At 50.4% G+C, this 17,208-nt stretch overlaps 1 protein-coding gene and 1 long non-coding RNA gene across 4 annotated transcripts; one reads left to right on the top strand and one right to left on the bottom strand.

The window, feature by feature from the left end:
• Positions 1-309: 309 nt before the first annotated feature.
• Positions 310-8,974, bottom strand: Trim56 (tripartite motif containing 56). Its single transcript, XM_005003684.4, has 3 exons — positions 8,821-8,974; positions 8,081-8,209; positions 310-7,986 (listed from the first exon to the last, which is right to left on the bottom strand). Exon 3 carries the CDS (start codon positions 7,983-7,985, stop codon positions 5,766-5,768), a length of 2,220 nt encoding a protein of 739 aa, XP_005003741.2. The 5' UTR covers position 7,986; positions 8,081-8,209; positions 8,821-8,974; the 3' UTR covers positions 310-5,765.
• LOC134472510 (uncharacterized) lies at positions 8,959-16,592 on the top strand. 3 transcript variants are annotated; one of them, XR_010042356.1, is made up of 4 exons: positions 8,959-10,342; positions 12,063-12,113; positions 13,724-13,810; positions 14,767-16,592. It is a non-coding gene; the product is annotated as an uncharacterized LOC134472510 (long non-coding RNA). The 3 variants fall into 3 exon arrangements; XR_010042355.1 differs by having other exon boundaries at positions 8,976-9,258; positions 10,095-10,342; positions 13,724-16,592; XR_010042354.1 differs by having other exon boundaries at positions 13,724-16,592.
• The last annotated feature ends 616 nt before the right edge of the window (positions 16,593-17,208 follow it).

Genomic DNA, 17,208 nt, shown 5'->3' with positions numbered 1-17,208 from the left:
GCCCCCCTCCTACACGTCACACCTCCAAAAATCACACCCCAAGCTCTGCCCGTGTGTGCAGCCCCCACCTGCTCGAAACCACTGGGCAGGAGTAGCCCTGCAGATGCACATCTGCACTGCAGACCTACCTCTCCTGCAGGAGCCAGTTGAGACAGAAGGCCCCACAGGGTGACCATGTCACACCTTACAGCTCCTGCTGTGTCCCCAAGTAATGTGTGCAGGCATCCTGGGAGTCACCATCAGCCAGCCAGTTTCTGGGCCAGAACATTGGAGGCTCCCCAAACCCATGAACTCATCTGAGCAAAGGTCTCAATTTTTCCCAAGAACTTTATTAAAAGGAGTAGAGGAAAGAGATACAAAATGTATCATCAAAGGAATGAAAGAATACACAGCACAGATGCCTGACCCTACTGCAACTCAGAGATGGCTGCGATATGTACCACAGAGGGGAACCAAGGCTCTGGTTTCACCTTCAACCCAGTCTCTCTTGGCCACTCGGCCAACCTTCTCTGGAGACAGCTCAGGCTGCCTTGCTAAAGCTTCTTGTGCCCACTTTCCTAATTTCTTTCAGCACAATCCTTTCCCCTCTGGCCCCCAAGACGTTTATCCAGCACTTCTGGTGGGGTCTTACCTGATCTGACTCTGCCTTCTCCACCCCTCCAATCACAGGAGCCTGTGGCCCTGTTTATTCTTGCTCTGATGCGCTGAATTAAACTACGTACATAAGCCAGTAGGGCGAGTTGGTTTGGCTACCCTTGATCAAATCACCTAAGCCTTTCCCAAGCCTGCATATGAACTTGGTCTTCCCCCTGCTAGAAGCATCTTGGGTGCTCTCCCTGGCAGCTATCTGCCCCAGCTAATGCAAAACTGCTTTCTCCCTAAAGCAGATGTCTGCATCCCTGCCCCAACCCCCACTAAATTTATAGGACAGTTGGAGGTCTCCACTTCTCTGCCGAAGAGAGATAGTCAGACACCTTGATCTTGGCACCCACCAGTCAAACCTTGCCCGGTTCAGGTCCCAAACTCCATCAACTTCCGTTGAAAGTTTTTCCACTTCTTTCTTGGACTTGTGCCCCTTTGGAATTCTGCCTCTGCAGTTTTAGAAAATGACATCACTTCATAGATACAGTAATGGGAAGATGACAGTGAAGGAGAGCTCTTCCCTCCCAAATTATATCTTCTCTAAACTATTAAAAGACTGGGCCACTCTTGCCATTTTTAACTTTCTCTAAATGTCTACGATAATCAGTCCTTAATTAGTGCAGTCAGAATCTCAGCTGGCTTTTAGGAATGGCAATGAATCTTGGCAAGCTAGCCATTGGTCCCTTCTTCTGTCGTCACCGTGTGTCTTTGCAGATGGCTTCCTCGTGTCACTGTTGGAAAGCAAAACAAAATAGCCTCCTCCAGAGGCGCATGGTCTGCAGACAGCAGCTCTACCCAGATGTTCCTGAGCTTCTACATCACAATATGTGCACGCCACATCCCCATTCAAGCTTACTGACATCAGGTGAAATTCTGCTAATCGATGCGTTGGCGTTGGGCTTTAACTGTGTGTGCAGTACTTCCCTACACTTCTCATCCCATCCTCACTGCAACCTTGTGAGGTGGACGTGATGGCATTACAGTCCCGGATTACTGATGTGCAAACTGAGGCTCTAAGTTGTTAAGGAGCTGGAGCAAGACTGTACAGCTCTTTGTGGAAGAGCCGGTGCCCAACCCAGGTCTCTGGTACCTCATCCTCTTCCCTCTTTCCAGCATGAAGAATACAAACAAGGTCCTTTCCTGTCCTCCCACCCAAACAGCACTCTCCTGAACAGCCCATGTACCACCTGGACAACCAAGGAAAGAACAACTGATCAAGCTAACTGTCATATCCAACGTGGAGGGTTGTGGTACACCACGAATGCTTCCTTCAGGTCAGGGATACAGCTCAGCAGCACAGCACCTGTCTTGCAAGCACAAGGTCCTAAGCTCAATTCTCAGTACAAAAAAAAAAGTTTCCCTCCTTTTTTTGGTCTAGAATTCCACACTTTTTTTTTTTTTTTTTAGGATTCCTAGGTCCCAGGTAAGGAATTGAGGATTTTACTTCCAAATTATGCTCAAAGTTACACTTCCTGTCCTCCCCCCCAGGGATCAAACTCATGACTTTGCCAAGTAGGAATTTACCCTACTGAGCTAAACCGCTGCCCCCCTGCTTTTTTTTCTTTTTCCTTTTTATCAGTACCGGGGATTGAACTCACGACTGCCTGCTTGCAAGGCAGGCGCTTATGCCACTGAGCTAAATCCCCAGCCCCCTTTTTTGGTCTTTTGGAGACAGGTCTCACATGCAGTTTCAGCTGGCCTTGAGCTCACTTTGTAGCTCAGGCTGGTCTCAAACTCACAATGATCCTTCTGCCTCAGTCTTCAGAATGCTGGGATTAGAAGTATGCACCATCACACCTGCCTTTCTGTCCATCGTGCACATTTTGCCAGCATTCTGGACCCTTTCACCCTTATTCCTTTAGTAGGAAAATTATTTGCCTCTGTCTTCCAATCCCACTTGGCCTCTCATCTCTTTGCGCACTTGTGGGATTCTCTCTAGCAGCCAGGGCACATCTCACTGCTCTATATAGCCTGAGTGGGTGTCCCGTCTATCCTGGCTCACCAACCAGGTCCTCTGCCAAGGCCCCTGTGCACCTCTAGAGAGCTGCTCTTCCAAATCACATGTGCATGTGCTCCTGGAGAGCCTCTCCCAGAGCCCCACTCCACACACACACAGCCAGGACACCCTGATCTCAGCCCTGCTTTTGACAAGGACTGTAGTCTTGGGAGGCACACGATGGACTGTGCCACAGTGCCCCCTACTGGAGCCTTCCCACCAGCCAACATTTTCATGCAGCTTGGTTGCCTATGGCTATGGCATTCCACAGTGGGAAATCTCTGCCATTAAACACTGCCTCCTCCCTTTCTAGACTTCATTTATTTCACAGACGTTTACGGAGCACCCACGAAGAACTATCAGGCGTTAAGCCCGCAAACAGAACTGCAGCGAAGGCAGACGCCATCTTGGCTTCCATACCACCTACCTTCTTGTACTAGGTGGTTCTGTAGAACCACTACTTGGTCTGATTTTGCTGGTGAACAACTGTCCTCAAAGTCCAGAAACTGCCCACCTACCGCTTTCCTGGGGGGCAGTTACTGGTCCAGATGAACCCAGCTCTAGTGACGCTTCCTCTCTGCCCTGGCTGTGCCTCTTCTCTGAACCACTAGTTGTAACTATACGTCCACTCAACCCAGTAGCTATCTATCCTCAAAGCTCAGATAGAGGTGTGTTTTGTTGGAGTAACTATTCAAGCATACATGTTATGTCATGGATAAATACTAACTGAAGTAGAATGTGCGTATCTGAATAATATCAGAAAACAACTCAAAAAGAACCCAACCTCCTGAATCACTATTTACGGATCAGAACCTATCTCCACTTACTTCCTAATCAGACATACTTTTCCTTTCCTGTTATCACTATGTGGTCATAATTCATTCCAAAATCGCCTAGTTTTTCGTGCTCATGACTGCATCATGTAACTGCCTCTTCCAAATAGTCTTCATACTCTTCATACGCCAGGGTAGAGCTCACTCCCCTAACAAACCGCAGTCCACTTCACTGTCATTCTGCAACTGAACCGTTTCCAGCAAATGACTGGACTCCAGCGGGCAGTCACAGATGTCTCTGTACAAATATTTTCCCTAATAAGTTACTTTTCCAGAATGTATTCCCCAAAGTAAGATAAGACAGTCTTACAATTTTTAAAAAACTTGTCAAGAATTGCCACACTAGCCTAGAGCCGGGTGTGGTGGCTCATGCCTGTAATCCCAGCACTCAGGAGGTTGAGGCAAGAGGATCATTGCGAGTTCGAGACCAGCCTGGGCTACAAAGTGAGCTCAAGGCCAGCCTGAACTGCATAGTGAGACCCCATCTCAAAAAAGGACACACACACAAAAAAATTGCCACACTAGTCTCCAGCAAGCATTATTTGTAGTACCAGGAGTCTACATATTTCTCCAGAGGATATTTTGAAAAAAAATTTTTTCCTGCCTCTTTGTGACAGGGTCTTACTATCCAGTTCAGACTAGCCTTGAACTTGCTTTGTAGCCCAGGCTGAACTCAAACTCACAGTGCTGGAATTCCTGGCATCTACCAGGAATGGAAATTTGGCCTGGAAATTCATTTTTGATAAAAGCAAGTTTTTCTGTGGTTTGTTTCCTCCACATGTTACTAGCCCCTGCTTGGTCATATTTCCCCTGGGTACACAGCCTATTTCATTCTTTCTCCAAATAGGTCTCTTAGTCACTCCATATACAGTGTTTGAGACTCAGTTTTCCCTCATCAACTCAATTCTACATAGTTTTCTCATCTTACTGGCTTTCTTTTAATCATTATTCTTTGCTGTATGCATATTTTTATACGATCGAAGCCGTCCACCTGGACACTGAAGATCTGCCCCACTGTTTCGATAAATAAGAAAGGTGCTTCCCCAGAAAGACTTCCTTTTCCCTCTCCCTGGCGTCCTGCACTTTCCATCTGGACTTGTTCTGAATCCCTCTGGTTTCCACGAAGACTCCACCACCCATGATCCTTACATAGATTCCCTTCTGCTCCTCTCTCGACAACCCCCAGCTAACGAGGCCCATAGTCTCCTCAGTCACCTCAGCGCCACCTCTGCCACCACCGCACAAAGGACTGGTGGCCACGGTCACCTCTAACTGCATCCTTCCCTTGTTTTTATGCCTCCTGACCCTACTGCTGACTTCTCAGGTCCTCTGACTGGCCAGGCACACCAGCCCCACACTGGCCTGTAGGGTTCCACAGCTTCCCAACTCCTCTGCCTAGAAAAACTAAGGGGAAACAAACAACAACAAAAAGACTCCAGGAAATGTAAAGGAAGCCTAACTGAAGACTGCATGGTGAAGATTTGACCCCGAGCATAGGGGACGCCTTGGACTGGTGCAGAGTGGAGGCACGCAGGGCTCCCCTTCTCCGATACTCCGCAAAGCTGGCTTTTCTGGCTGCCTGTTCTCTTCACAGCCTCCGAGGCTAAGACCTACCGCCGCTGTCAGGGCCAGTACTTCCTGGCTACAGCCAGCAGATGTGCCATTGTCATCTGTAGCTATTTCGAGACCTCAGGGCTCTTGTGACCCCAGGGGCCAATCTGAGGGTAGCCAAGTTCTTGGTTCCTTCACAAAATGCCTACAACTGATCTACTCTAGGTATTTTGGAGTGTGTGTGTGTGGGTGGTGCTAAGGAACCCAGGGCCTTCAACCTGTGCTATGTCCCCAGCCCTTTTATTTTGAGACAGGATCTCATTAAGTCTCCAAATGACCCAGCCTGGATTTGAACTTATGATCCTCCTGCCTCAAGAATGCTGGGATTACTGGCCTCTGCCACCAGGCCTGGTTTGAGGGCCTTCATGTCTCAGAGGACATGTACTAACGTCTCCAGGACTCCCTCTTGGCTACTCTACTAGGAATGTTTTTGAAGAATGCAAATCAAGACACACTTACAATTCCCAGAAATCTACTGTCACATACAAACAGCAAGAGGCTCAGCTGACACCCAGCACCTTCTGCCCCACTGCTTCTGGGAGCTATGGCCATACCACGATTGGTCCTCACCTTGCATATCAGAAGAGGGGTCGGCGGTCTCGCATTTCATGCTGAAACACTGCCACCCTTTACCCTCCAGGAAATGCCCTATATCCCACCCCCTTCCCCCTCCCCCCGCCCCTCTAACTGTCAGGGGAACGGACCCGAAAGACATGGATGGTCCCATTACTGAGAGACACAACCAGGTACCTGCCGTCTACCATGGTAGTCACCCGGGGCTTTTCTAGGCCATGGAAGGCTGTCAGGAAGTCGCCCAGAAGTGACCCCTTTGGGTCCAGAATCACCACCTTGTTGACCTCTCGGATGGTCAGAAAGATGTAGCCCTTCTTATCCACAGACAGGGACCCTGGCTGGCAGCCATGCAGGCCTGGCCCCTTGTACTCCCCAATCACCTGACCCAGCCCGTCACAGACCACCACACTATTCTGCTGCCAGTCAGACCCCACGAAATTGCCCTGGGGGCTGGCTGTCAGGAACACCAGTGCCCGCTGGCCCCGGCTGGCCTTGCCCCCAGGGATGAACCGGGTGGCCAGGCTGCCTTCCATGTTATATACTTCCACGTGGCCCGCCACACTGACAGCCACGCGATCCTTGCCGGGCAGCGCAGTCACCGCATGGCTGGCCTGGCCAAGGCTCAAGGCGCGACGCCACTGCACCTCACCACTGGGGCTGATAAGATAGAGCCTCGCTCCAGCCGAGAAAGCCACAGCATTTTGGAGGGCCGCCACGCTGCATGGGGAGCAGCCCTCAGGGACCGGCACCGTGCCCTTGTAGTCGCCACTGAGGGAAAAGCGTTTCAGTGCCCTGTTCTGCTCATCTGCTACCAGGATCTCCCTGGGGCCGAAGGGACACAGCCCAGTGATTCGAGGAGACCGCTTGTCTCCAGGCATCCGAATGGGGAAGGTGCAGTAAAAGACGGGCCTGGGGAGGAGGCCTGAGCCATCCAGGTTTGGCCCCAGCGCAGGGCTGGGCTCGCGGGAGATGGATTTGCACCTGCCTTTGAACTTTTTCTTCTTGTTGGATCTGCCACCCCTCTCCAACTGGGGTCCTGCATCTTCCTGGGGCAACTGGGCTTTGTCCTCTTTTGGGGATAGGGCTCCATCCCTATGCTGGGGCTGGGCTCCGCTCTGCCCCTCTGGCTTGGCTCCAACCTCTTGCAGGTTTTGGTTTTCAGACCCTCCCTGGGTTCCCGCTCCATCTTTCCCACTGTCCTTCTCCGTCTGCTGCTCCTCAAAAGACAGCCGCAGAAGATGGCAGTTCTTGTCCAGGAGCCCGGGGTGGAGCTCGAGCTGGGGCAGCAAGCAGGGGGCTGGCCCTGGAGTCCAGGGACAGCCCTGCAGCTGCTGGAGTCTCTGGGTGATCGCTCCCTCCAGCGAGAGTATCTCAGCCTCTCGCCCCAGGCTGAGCACTCGCCGGGCAAAGGCAGCTGCTGCCTTGGCCACCTGTTCCTTGTCCTCTAGCTTGGCCAGCCTCTCCCGGGCAGCCTCCTCAGCAGCCTCCACATGGGCCCGCAGCTGTCCCAGCACCTCCTGCTTCTGGGCCAGCAGGGCCCGGAGGACTCCCTCCGCCGCCTCCTCCACCTGTGTCCCTACTCTGGCAGCCTGCTCCCGCAGTCGGGCCAGAGCTTCCTTTTCCACCACCCGACTGGTCTCCAGCTCCACCAGGTGGCTGTCCACACCTGCCAGCAGCTCCTCCAGGCCGGGTCTCCGGGCACTGACTGCCTCCGCCAGGGGGAGGCAGGGGTGGTCCAGGTGGGGGTCGAGGCGGCATTCACGGCACAGCAGCTGGGAGCAGGGCTGGCACAGGAAGCGCAGGGCCTCCCCAGGGTGCTGGGGACACTGGGCTGCCTGGCGCTCCCGGGCCTCTTCATCGTACCACCCTGCCCTGTAGCCCACCAGGTCCACCACGCGGTGGGTGTGGGTTTGGCGGGTACAGCGATGCCCATCAGCACAGGCCTGGCAGAGGTCATCGGCACAGTCCAAGCATCGGGCTGTGGCTGGCCCCCCAGCACTGGTGCCACCCACCAGGGGACATAGGGCACAGGCTGGCTTTCCTGCACGCAGGTCCCCGCAGGCCCGGGCCTTCACCAGGTCCAGAAGCCCATTGACAAAGAAGTTGGTCTTAAAGGCAGCCACTCCGGCAGGAGGCACAGGCACCATCTCTCGGCACTCAGGGCAGCGGACATGGCCGCTCTCAGCCAGCTGGGCCAGGCAGTCCTGGCAGTAGGTGTGCAGGCAGGGCAGGGTCTTGGGCGTGTGCAGCTGCTCCAGGCAGATTTTACAGGCCAGAAAGTCACTGCTTAGGGCCTCCAGCAGGGAGGGTGAGGAGCCCTGGGAAACCATGCTGTGAAGCAGGGGAGGGGTCAGAGGTCAGAGGGTGCCTCCCACCCCTCCCCCCATCTTAAGCCTCCCTCACATTCTCAGGTCTGAAGTCTCACCTGGTGAAGAATTTCCTTCTGGCTTCCTGGTGACTTACAGAGGGCTCTGGGCCTAGTGTCCACCCTGTTCCTCCTCCTCTTCTTCCTCCCCAGGTACATTCAGCAACTGTGAACCTGGTTGTGTTAGGCCTGTGAGAAATGAAAGATCAAGAAGGCCCCTGGTCTTAGAGAGCAGAAAACACAGGTGACAGCCCTGTGGCAGGTGTGGCAGGACCCTCTGTGGGCGAACAGGAACCAGGGTCCTGCTGGGTATCCTGGGAGAAGAGGGTCAGGTGAGCAGTCACCTGGTCCCTGCAGCTGGAGCAGGATCTGGGAGTCCTATAAGGGACCCTAACTTCCCGGGTCTCATGGGGCAGCATGGGGTGGGGGGGACCTGCTGCCCCAACATTTCCGGAAATGGATTCTGGGCTCCTCTTCTGGAGTCCTTCCCTTGCAGCCTTTCCTGCCTAATGCATTCCAGAAACTTCTGCAGGAGTTGGGGATGCCCAGCACAGGGACAGGAGTCCCTGTCCTCCACACAGAGATCTGATGATTTTCCCTCTTTCTGGGGGGCTGCGGGTGGGGGTTGGGAGAGGAGGGGTCTTGGGGGAGGCTCCCGGGCGGGGCAGGGCCGGGCGCAGCTCCCGCGGATCCCTCGCTGCCCTCCCTTCCTCTTCCTCGCGCGCTTCCCCTCCCTTTTCCTTCCCCCCTCCCCCGTGCAGTTCTGCCCTAGTTTTTTAGGTGCCCCTGGCCCAGCTTACCCTGCCAGAGCCGCCCTAGGGGTGCCAGCGGGACCCCTGTGGCCTGGACACCGCAGTTGCTGACAGCCAGTAACAGAAACAAAACTGAAACTAATTGAAGTTGTGGTGCAACTTCCGTCCCTGCCGGGGACACGGAGCGCGGGCGCAGGCCCCGCCCCTTCCCCACCCGGCAGGGTCTCTCCCCAGCTCCCCGGGCCGCTCGGTGTGTGCGCGTGTGCATGCCTGTGTGTCTGTGTGTCTGTGTGTCTGTCGCAAACAAGGCACCGCCTGAGGATCTGTTCTAGCTCTGCGGTGATTCAGGGATCCTGAAGCCAGGCCTGCAGCTAGCGGACACCTCGGCGAGGCCCTGCGTTGGGTAATCCTTGCTGAGCCATCAGGCAGGGCGGAAAGGGAGCCCGCAGCTGAAGGAAAAGATCTCTTGTAGCAACAGAGCAAGGGGTGAGGAGAGGACTGGGACCCCGGGGTCAGTGCAGGGCCCAAGATGCAGCTGCCAGGGAGGGAGGAGATGGAGATGCCCGAGGGAAGAGGTCCCGAAGCATGACGCTGGCCTTCCAGAAGGAGGTGGGCAGAGAGGCACCGATGCCCCGATAGGATGGTTGGAGTTCACAGGGCTCCCCCACTAGGGATTGAACCCAGCCTTTGCATTGGGGTACATCCCCATCCCTTTTCGGGTGTTTGTTTGTTTTCTGAGACAGACTGTTGTAGTTTATGAAAGGATCTTGCCCTAAACACTGCAGCGGAGGCTGGAGGCGGAACCAAGGGGCTCTATCTTGAGGTCACCTCCCCCATCCCTAGGCAGTTTACCTGTGGCTCGAAATAATTCCAATGGGCTACTTGTGCATCAGTAATGCCCCTTAGGCTCCACCCCAAACCTAAGCTATATGTGTGACCCCACCCCACGTGTCCCGCAGAGAGAATGCCACACCTCAGTGGTGGTGGTGGTGGTGTTTCTCTCTCTACATTCTTAAAATAGAGGCCACTTTTATTTCATACTTCTATCTTTTTAGCCGTGCGGAAAATTCTATCAGTTTGGACTGAACTAGAACTCACTGTGTAGCCCTTGAACTCACAGCAATGCTCTGGCGAGTTTTGGGATTACAGATGATTGCCACTCATAATCCCAAAACCTGGTTTCATCTCAGCCCCTTTTTTTTTTTTTTGTACCGGAGATCGAACTCATGACCTTGTGCTTGCCATTACACGACCGGGGAGCTAAATCCCGGCCCCATCTCAGCTCTTTTAAAAAAATCATTTTGCTTTAATTTTACACATAGGTAAGCTGTGTGACAGAGACATAATTACCCAAGGTCACTGCAAGTGCTACAGACACAGAAGAGGGAGAGGCCCTTCTCCTAGGAAGGGTGTGGCCTCAGTCAGGAATACTGCCCCAGAGGCAGCAACTGAAACCCCACCCAATGCCCTCCCCCACACACAGAGCCACTGCTTTAGGCAGTTGCAGTGCTTGCCAGACCCGAGGAGACAGCTTCCCCGGGAGATGGGAACGCTCTCCCCTCAACTACAGGTGAGCCAGGAGCATCTCCATGGATACGCACTAACCCAGAGGTCGGGGAGGAAGGGGAGTGTGGAGGGGGTGGGGCCGGATCTTGTCTGATTTTGTGGCTCCTGAGGGTGAGGCAGCAGAGGGACCCCCCCCTCATCAGTCTCATAGGATTGGGGGGTTGGAATTAATCAGAACTCTCCACCGATCGTGCTATAAAGCTGTAAGCTAGCAAGAAGCTCCGGCCACCAGAGTTCAGCCTCTTCAGGTTCATGGATTCAACCAACTTCCTGCTGAAAATACCAGGAGGAAGACTTGAAATGTACAGACTTTTTTCTTGTCGAGATTCCCCCTAAACATTCATGTAACACTTCTCTTCTCCCATCCCAACCCACTGGCAATCACTGGTCTGATTTCTCCCTCTTTAAATTTGTCATTTCAGCTGGGCATGGTGACACATGCCTATAATAGGTGCAATTGGGAGGCTGAGGCAGGAGGATCACTGAGTTCAAGGCCAGATTGGGCTACAAAGTGAGTTCAAGGGCAGCCTTGACTGCATAGTGAGAGCCTGCCTCAGAAAGATAATAACTTAATTAATTACTCATTTCAAGAAAGTGGCACACACCTGTAATCCTGACACCCAGAGGCTGAGGCAGGAGGACTGCCTCAAGCTCAAGGACAGCCTGGGCTGTATAGAGAAACCCTGTCTCCAAACCAAAAAAAAAAAAAGTTCTATAAATGGAATCATAAAGTATGAAATCTCTCTTTGGAGGTGGCTTATTTCATTTTGGGTAGCACCCATGGGATCCATCCAAGTTATATATTTGCCAGTAATTTGTTCCTTTTTACTACTGAATAATGTTCCACCATTCAGATGCACTACATCCGAATAGCCAGCTGGGCACTGGGTTTGGTTTATCACCAAGATGGCTATGTACAGGTTGTGTGAATCTGAGTTTCCACTTCTCTGGGATGAATGCTCAGGGTATGTTTGATGTGTTGCATGATAAACATATGTTTAATTTTACAAGAAAATGCCAACTCATTTTTCTGTTCCTTTCAGTAAGTAATACATGCTACTTGTTCCCTCCACATTATTGCCAGCATTTATTAGTTAATATTTTTATTTTAAAATTTGTATCCATATGTCTTCTTTTTATACATCTTTTCTTTCTTTCGTGTAGCCTCCTGTGAAGTGTCTGCTGCTCTTTTGCTGATTTTTAATTGGATTTTAAGATCCCTGCAGACTTTGAACAGCTTTTTCTACATTCTGGATACAAAGAATTGGTCAGATACGTGATTTGGGAATGTTTTGTCCCAGAAGCCCCTATCTCTCCTGCCCCTAGGAAGTTACCTGTGATGCCATCTTCCCGCCCCTGGAAATTTACATATGGCCCAAACCTAGGACCAATGGGCTACCTGTACATCCCTAATGCCTGCCTTAGGTTCCACCCCAAACCGAGGCTATTTACATGCCCCCACGCCACGTGTCCGCTGGAAAGATCGCCGGACGCCAGCGGTGGGGGTGCTGGTCATCTCTCTCTGTGTTCACAGAATAAAGGCCGCTTTTTATTTTATACTTCTCATCTTTTGGAAATACTTTTCATCTTTTGGAAATAATCCTAGCATTTGGTGCCATGACTCGATCAGCAGGCAATTGACTCCTGGGACACACCCAGTTGAGTCCCCTAGCCGATAACCAGATAACATCCTGGATTAATCCCAAGCTTTTTCCTCTCCCAAGGTGTCCCTGTCCCCAGCCGCCTGCACTCAGCATCGACCAGATTGATTTCAGGTGAGCACTCCCCGGGGAACTTTTGGCACTGGGCAGCCCCAGTCGAATGTTCTCCCCGTCTGCGTGGGTCTGTGCATTTTCACGTCCTTAGGACCGCCCAGGGCAGGGTTCTTTCTGGGAAAACCTGTGTCCACAAAATCTCTCACGGTCTTTGGGTTCAGATAGCCCAAAGCAGAGATTTTTGGGACCGCCCACACTGAAAGAACACCTCACTTCCTTAAAGCCTTGCGCTTTCACGGGCAAAACTGTTACTGACCCCACGCGGGCTCCACTCGTAAATCAGTGATGACTGGAATATACGAGTTTTTGGAACCGTAGCTGCCGCGTGGTGCCACAAACAAGTGACGGCTTGTTCTGGACCTCCGGCTTTTTTCTTGCCTGAATCAGTCATGGGGAACGTATTTTCTAACTCCCAAAAGACGCCTTTACAATGCTTAATTTCCAATTTACGTACTCTAAAAATTAAAAGTACCATAAAAACTAAACAATTAACTTTTTACTGCCAGGAGGTCTGGCCAACCTACCCGCTTATCGGCAAGCGTTGGCCCAAAGAAGGAACATTTGACCCCTGCATTCTCAGGAACTTGTATGATTTTTGTCAAGCTGGCAACAAGTTATTAGAACTCCCTTATATTCAGGCCTTTCTTATTCTGAGAACATGCCCATCTCTCATTAAGTCTTGTGCTCCCGCTCAGATACTTTTAGCTAAGTCTACCACGCCGCAAACTTTTCCATCCTGCCCTCCGGTGTTTTCCTGGCCGCCGCCTGCCTACCCCCAAACTCATTCCCTGCTGTTACCTCCCACCTGACCCCTCTCTCCTTCCCCTATGCCTGATTCTCTCAGCAGCTCTAATCCCTCTCTGTCGCAGATACCTCCCGCTGTGCAAACATCTCCCTCTCCCAGCAGCTCTAATCCCTCTGTTAGTGCTTCCTCGAAGTCTCTGACTTCTTCTTCTCCTGAGAATTCTCTATCCCCTACAGCATTCTCACCCACCCACTAGGTCTCAATCGCTATGTCCTTCCAGCAGGCCACGTGATTGTTCCAGCTTGCGCCAGGAACAGTTGCCATGTTACAACCTTCTGCCACGTGGCATGGCACCACCATGTTCAGGAGGGTGACATGGCGACAGGGCGCTGCCATGTTTTGGGTCACGTGACAGGGAGCCGCCATGTTCCCAGGACCCTCACTGTCAACGGGCGCCTCCCTGTGGCTCCTCTTGTGAACTGCAACAGCCGCCCTGTTGCAGTGCACATGATGCTTCACTGTGCTGCCGACAGCAACCTCTCGCTGCAAGGCTCACAGTGAGATGCCATCTGCCTGTGTTTCCCAGGGTGACCAGCAGCAGCTCTGTAGGCCCTCTACAGATGATTGCTCACATGCGCCTACTGGACAGGTGGCTGCCCAATGGCCTTCTGCTCCGGAATCTTCTCAGGCTCTGCTACCGCTTCGGGAGCAAGCTGGCCCCAAGGAACTTGTTAACATCCATGTGCCTTTTTCCCTTTCTGATCTATCTCAGATTATCCTTAAATTAGGTAGCCTCTCTGTTGACCCACAGAATTATATCAGGCAATTTAAATTTATTACTAATTTTTATGATTTACATTTTAAGGATGTGATTCTAAATACCACTCTCAGCTCACAAGAACGGAATCAGCTGTGGCAAGCAGCTCAAAAAGAAGCTGATCAGAGACATAAGGTAAACACTACTGATAATGACTCTGGGCCTATACCTGTACCAAAGCAGGACAAGCATACTAACTATAACAAACTTTTAAAACAGGTCCAGGAGGCTAATCAAAACCCAGCTGTGTTCCTAAATTGGCTTTCTAATCCTCGTGCCCCATGAGCAGTTCCAGCTTTGCGCACTGTGTTGGACTGCCTCCCAGCCCCTCCCTCCCCTGTGTGCCATGGTCGTCTCTGCCTTACACGTTTCTGGGGGCAGTCCCAGCCCACCCTTGTGTGCTAGTCCCAGCGCTCGCCCCACATGCACGCTGGGCGTGCTCTGCCGGAGTGCAGCAAAACAGCAGCTCAGTGACTCCGCTCAGGCATGCTATGTTTTACAATTTGGCTCCGCTCAATAGAAGCTATTTTTTTTATCACAATTCTCAAACCATTTAATCAAAGTTACTGGCCACCTGATAATTTTACCAGCCTTGTTTATCAATCAGCCTTCACCAATCTCGTGTTTAACAACTAAGATTATAAATTCCTTTTTGCTGGGAACCACTAGCTCTATTTCAAGACAAGGGTTTTCTTCAAAGTTTTATTTTATTTGTCTTGGTTCATACTACTGCAAATAACAACTTTAAAAGTAAATGTGTTCAAAATTTGACAGTATTAGATCAGTTTTGATAGATTTATTCATAAGATTGCTAAACCTTTACTGCAAAATGTTTCCATTAAATCCTTTTTAGACAGATTAAAGCCTTTTTTTGTTAATTCCATGTGGCACCTTAAAAAAAGCGGTATGCCATCCAGATAAAGCCTGCTCTCTAATCTAAAATGCCAATATTAAATTCCTACATACTTACTTAATTTTACTGTAGTCCAAATCCCAAACAAAAAGGCAAAACTTGACCTTCAAACCTTATAGAGATCTTAATATGTTTTTTCATATTTTTAACACTTGTGACACTTGGAATTCTGAGACAGGTAAACCTACACAAGGTGGAGCTACCTGGCCCCTCCATGGACCACGCTCAAATGCAGCAGAAGACATTGGGCAAAAAAATGCCCCTTCCTGGCATTCTTTGAGACCTTACTTCAGGGCTGCTGGACTGTCCTAGCCACCAAAGCGTGGGTAAGCCATCCTAACTTGTGGCCCTCACAGGAAATGTCGACACTGCCAGATTCGTCACCGACAGAAAATTGCTGCCAAAGACTGAGGGAGTTCAGGGCAACAACAGCCCCTTTAAGGTGTCTGTCTCAGATTCCAAGTCGACTAAAGTCTCAGGTAAGACATTCTCTATATTTGTGGACATACAGGCCATATATACAGAGTTCTTCCTGAGTATTCAGGCTGCTATATTAAGTCCTCAATCTCTGTGATAGGGTATTGATGGTCAACCTATGCCATTTACAAACAGGGCCTATTTTGTGCAGGTCCCAGTCCTAAATCTTAAAATGCCTTTTATACAGGCTGACTTAGACACACTGAGGCCTCAACAGCTTCCACCTGTTATCACTAGTAAACCTCTCCTCAGTGATATAAGACCACCCCCTTCCTTTCTTATTCACCAATTTCTCAGGTAACCCTGGTCAAGACTGACAGATACATTTTGTCTTCTCACTTTGGTTATACTTTTTCAGGATACATAAAAGCCTTTCCCACAACCAGGTAAACTGCTGATACACCCAGGTTACAGCGACCCATGCCTAAATCAAAGTTGCTAGACTGCCATCCTGGTTTCACATCACTCAAGCCCTAAATCTGATCATTCTGAGTGGTCATCTCATCTTCTGTCACCCACCCATCTCCGTTTCATGAAGGCCTCACAGCCACAGTTAACAGGCTAAGTCATGTGTTGTTATCCACTTTGGTTCCTAATTTCTTACATTCTATTAATGATCATTTTTACAGCAGGACTCTTGACAGTCTTTCCTAAAGACTCCCACATCATGCGTAAGATAATTTTCATAATGTTCTATATGATAACAGTTGCAGTTCTTTCTACCTTCCCTATACTGGTACAGCCACCGCCTTCCCTGCTCCCCCTATTTTTTCAGTTCAACTCCTGGACCAGAGACAAGTTTTATATACCTACCATCTTAACTTTTATGCTTTCACTTGGGGGAATAATCACCTCTCATAATATCATCTCTCCTAACCTCACAGTTAATTTTCAGAATTCTGCCTTACTGTGGAACATGTCTAAATCAAAGGCACCTTTCCTTCTACCTCACCTGGGTCCTTAAATATGACAGTGCCATGCCTCCGCATAACATGTTGTCTCTTTGTTTTTCCAGTCTGACATACATGCATTCACCAGTGAAGTTGTCCTGGCAAAAACACCTGGCACCAGTGTCTACCTGGGCAACAACCTTCATCCTGTCAACTCCCCTAGGCTCCAGTACAGCGCCCTCTGCCAGCAGGAAGTAGTTAAAGAGAGAAATCTTTGCCCCTTTTCATAATAATAATCATAAGACAGGATATGAAAGGGTTTTGGCCCAGACAGGACACTGTAGCCAGGAAAGCCTCAACCGGAAGCAGGAAGGCCCTATCTCCCCTGCCCTTAGGAAGTTACCTGTGATGCCATCTTCCTGCCCCTGGAAATTTACATATGGCCCCAAACCTAGGACCAATGGGCTACCTGTGCATCCCTAATGCCCGCCTTAGGTTCCACCCCAAACCGAGGCTATTTACATGCCCCCACGCCATGTGTCCGCCGGAGAGATCGCCGGATGCCAGCAGTGGGGGTGCCGGTCATCTCTCTCCGTATTCTCAGAATAAAAGCCACTTTTTATTTTATACTTCTCAACTTTTGGAAATATTTTTCATCTTTTGGAAATAATCCTAGCAGTTTATATTTCCCCTATTAACAGTGCTTTTGGAAGGCAGCATTTTCAGGTTGACACAGTCCAGTTTATCAGCTTATTCTTTTGGGGGTTCGTACCTTGGGGGTGCCGTCTAAACTGTGCCTAGGTCAGGGTCACCATGACTTCCTGCTGCAGTCCTTTCTAGAAGGTGCTGGTTGTGGCACTGCAGTTAGGGCTCTGGCCCATGGGGGGGTCAGTTTCCTGGTCTGTTTTGTGGGAAAGACCCTGGCTTCTTGGTTATTTGCATATAACCGTTCATTGTTCTAGCATGATTTGTTGGAAACAAGTCTTTCAATTATGAACTTTTTAGCATCTTTGTAAAAAAAAATCAATGGGCCATAAGTGTGGATTTCCCCTGGATTTTCTGTTCCACCCCATTGTTCTATGTGGCTGTCCTTATGCCAGTACAACACTGTCATGATCACTCTACCTTAACAGTAACCTTTGAAATAAAAGTGAGTCCTGAAACTCATTCCCTTTCAAAACTTTAGGTCCTTTGTGTTCATATATAAATTCTGAGGTCATCTTATTAATTACTTTAAAACTTTCTGCTCTTTC

This window comes from Cavia porcellus, unplaced genomic scaffold, assembly GCF_034190915.1.
Source record: "Cavia porcellus strain 051 isolate PalLab524CR breed Dunkin Hartley unplaced genomic scaffold, mCavPor4.1 scaffold_23, whole genome shotgun sequence".
Taxonomy (NCBI): domain Eukaryota; kingdom Metazoa; phylum Chordata; class Mammalia; order Rodentia; family Caviidae; genus Cavia; species Cavia porcellus.
The sequence above is the reverse complement of the archived record's forward strand: the minus strand, read 5'-3'. Positions and strand labels throughout refer to the sequence as shown.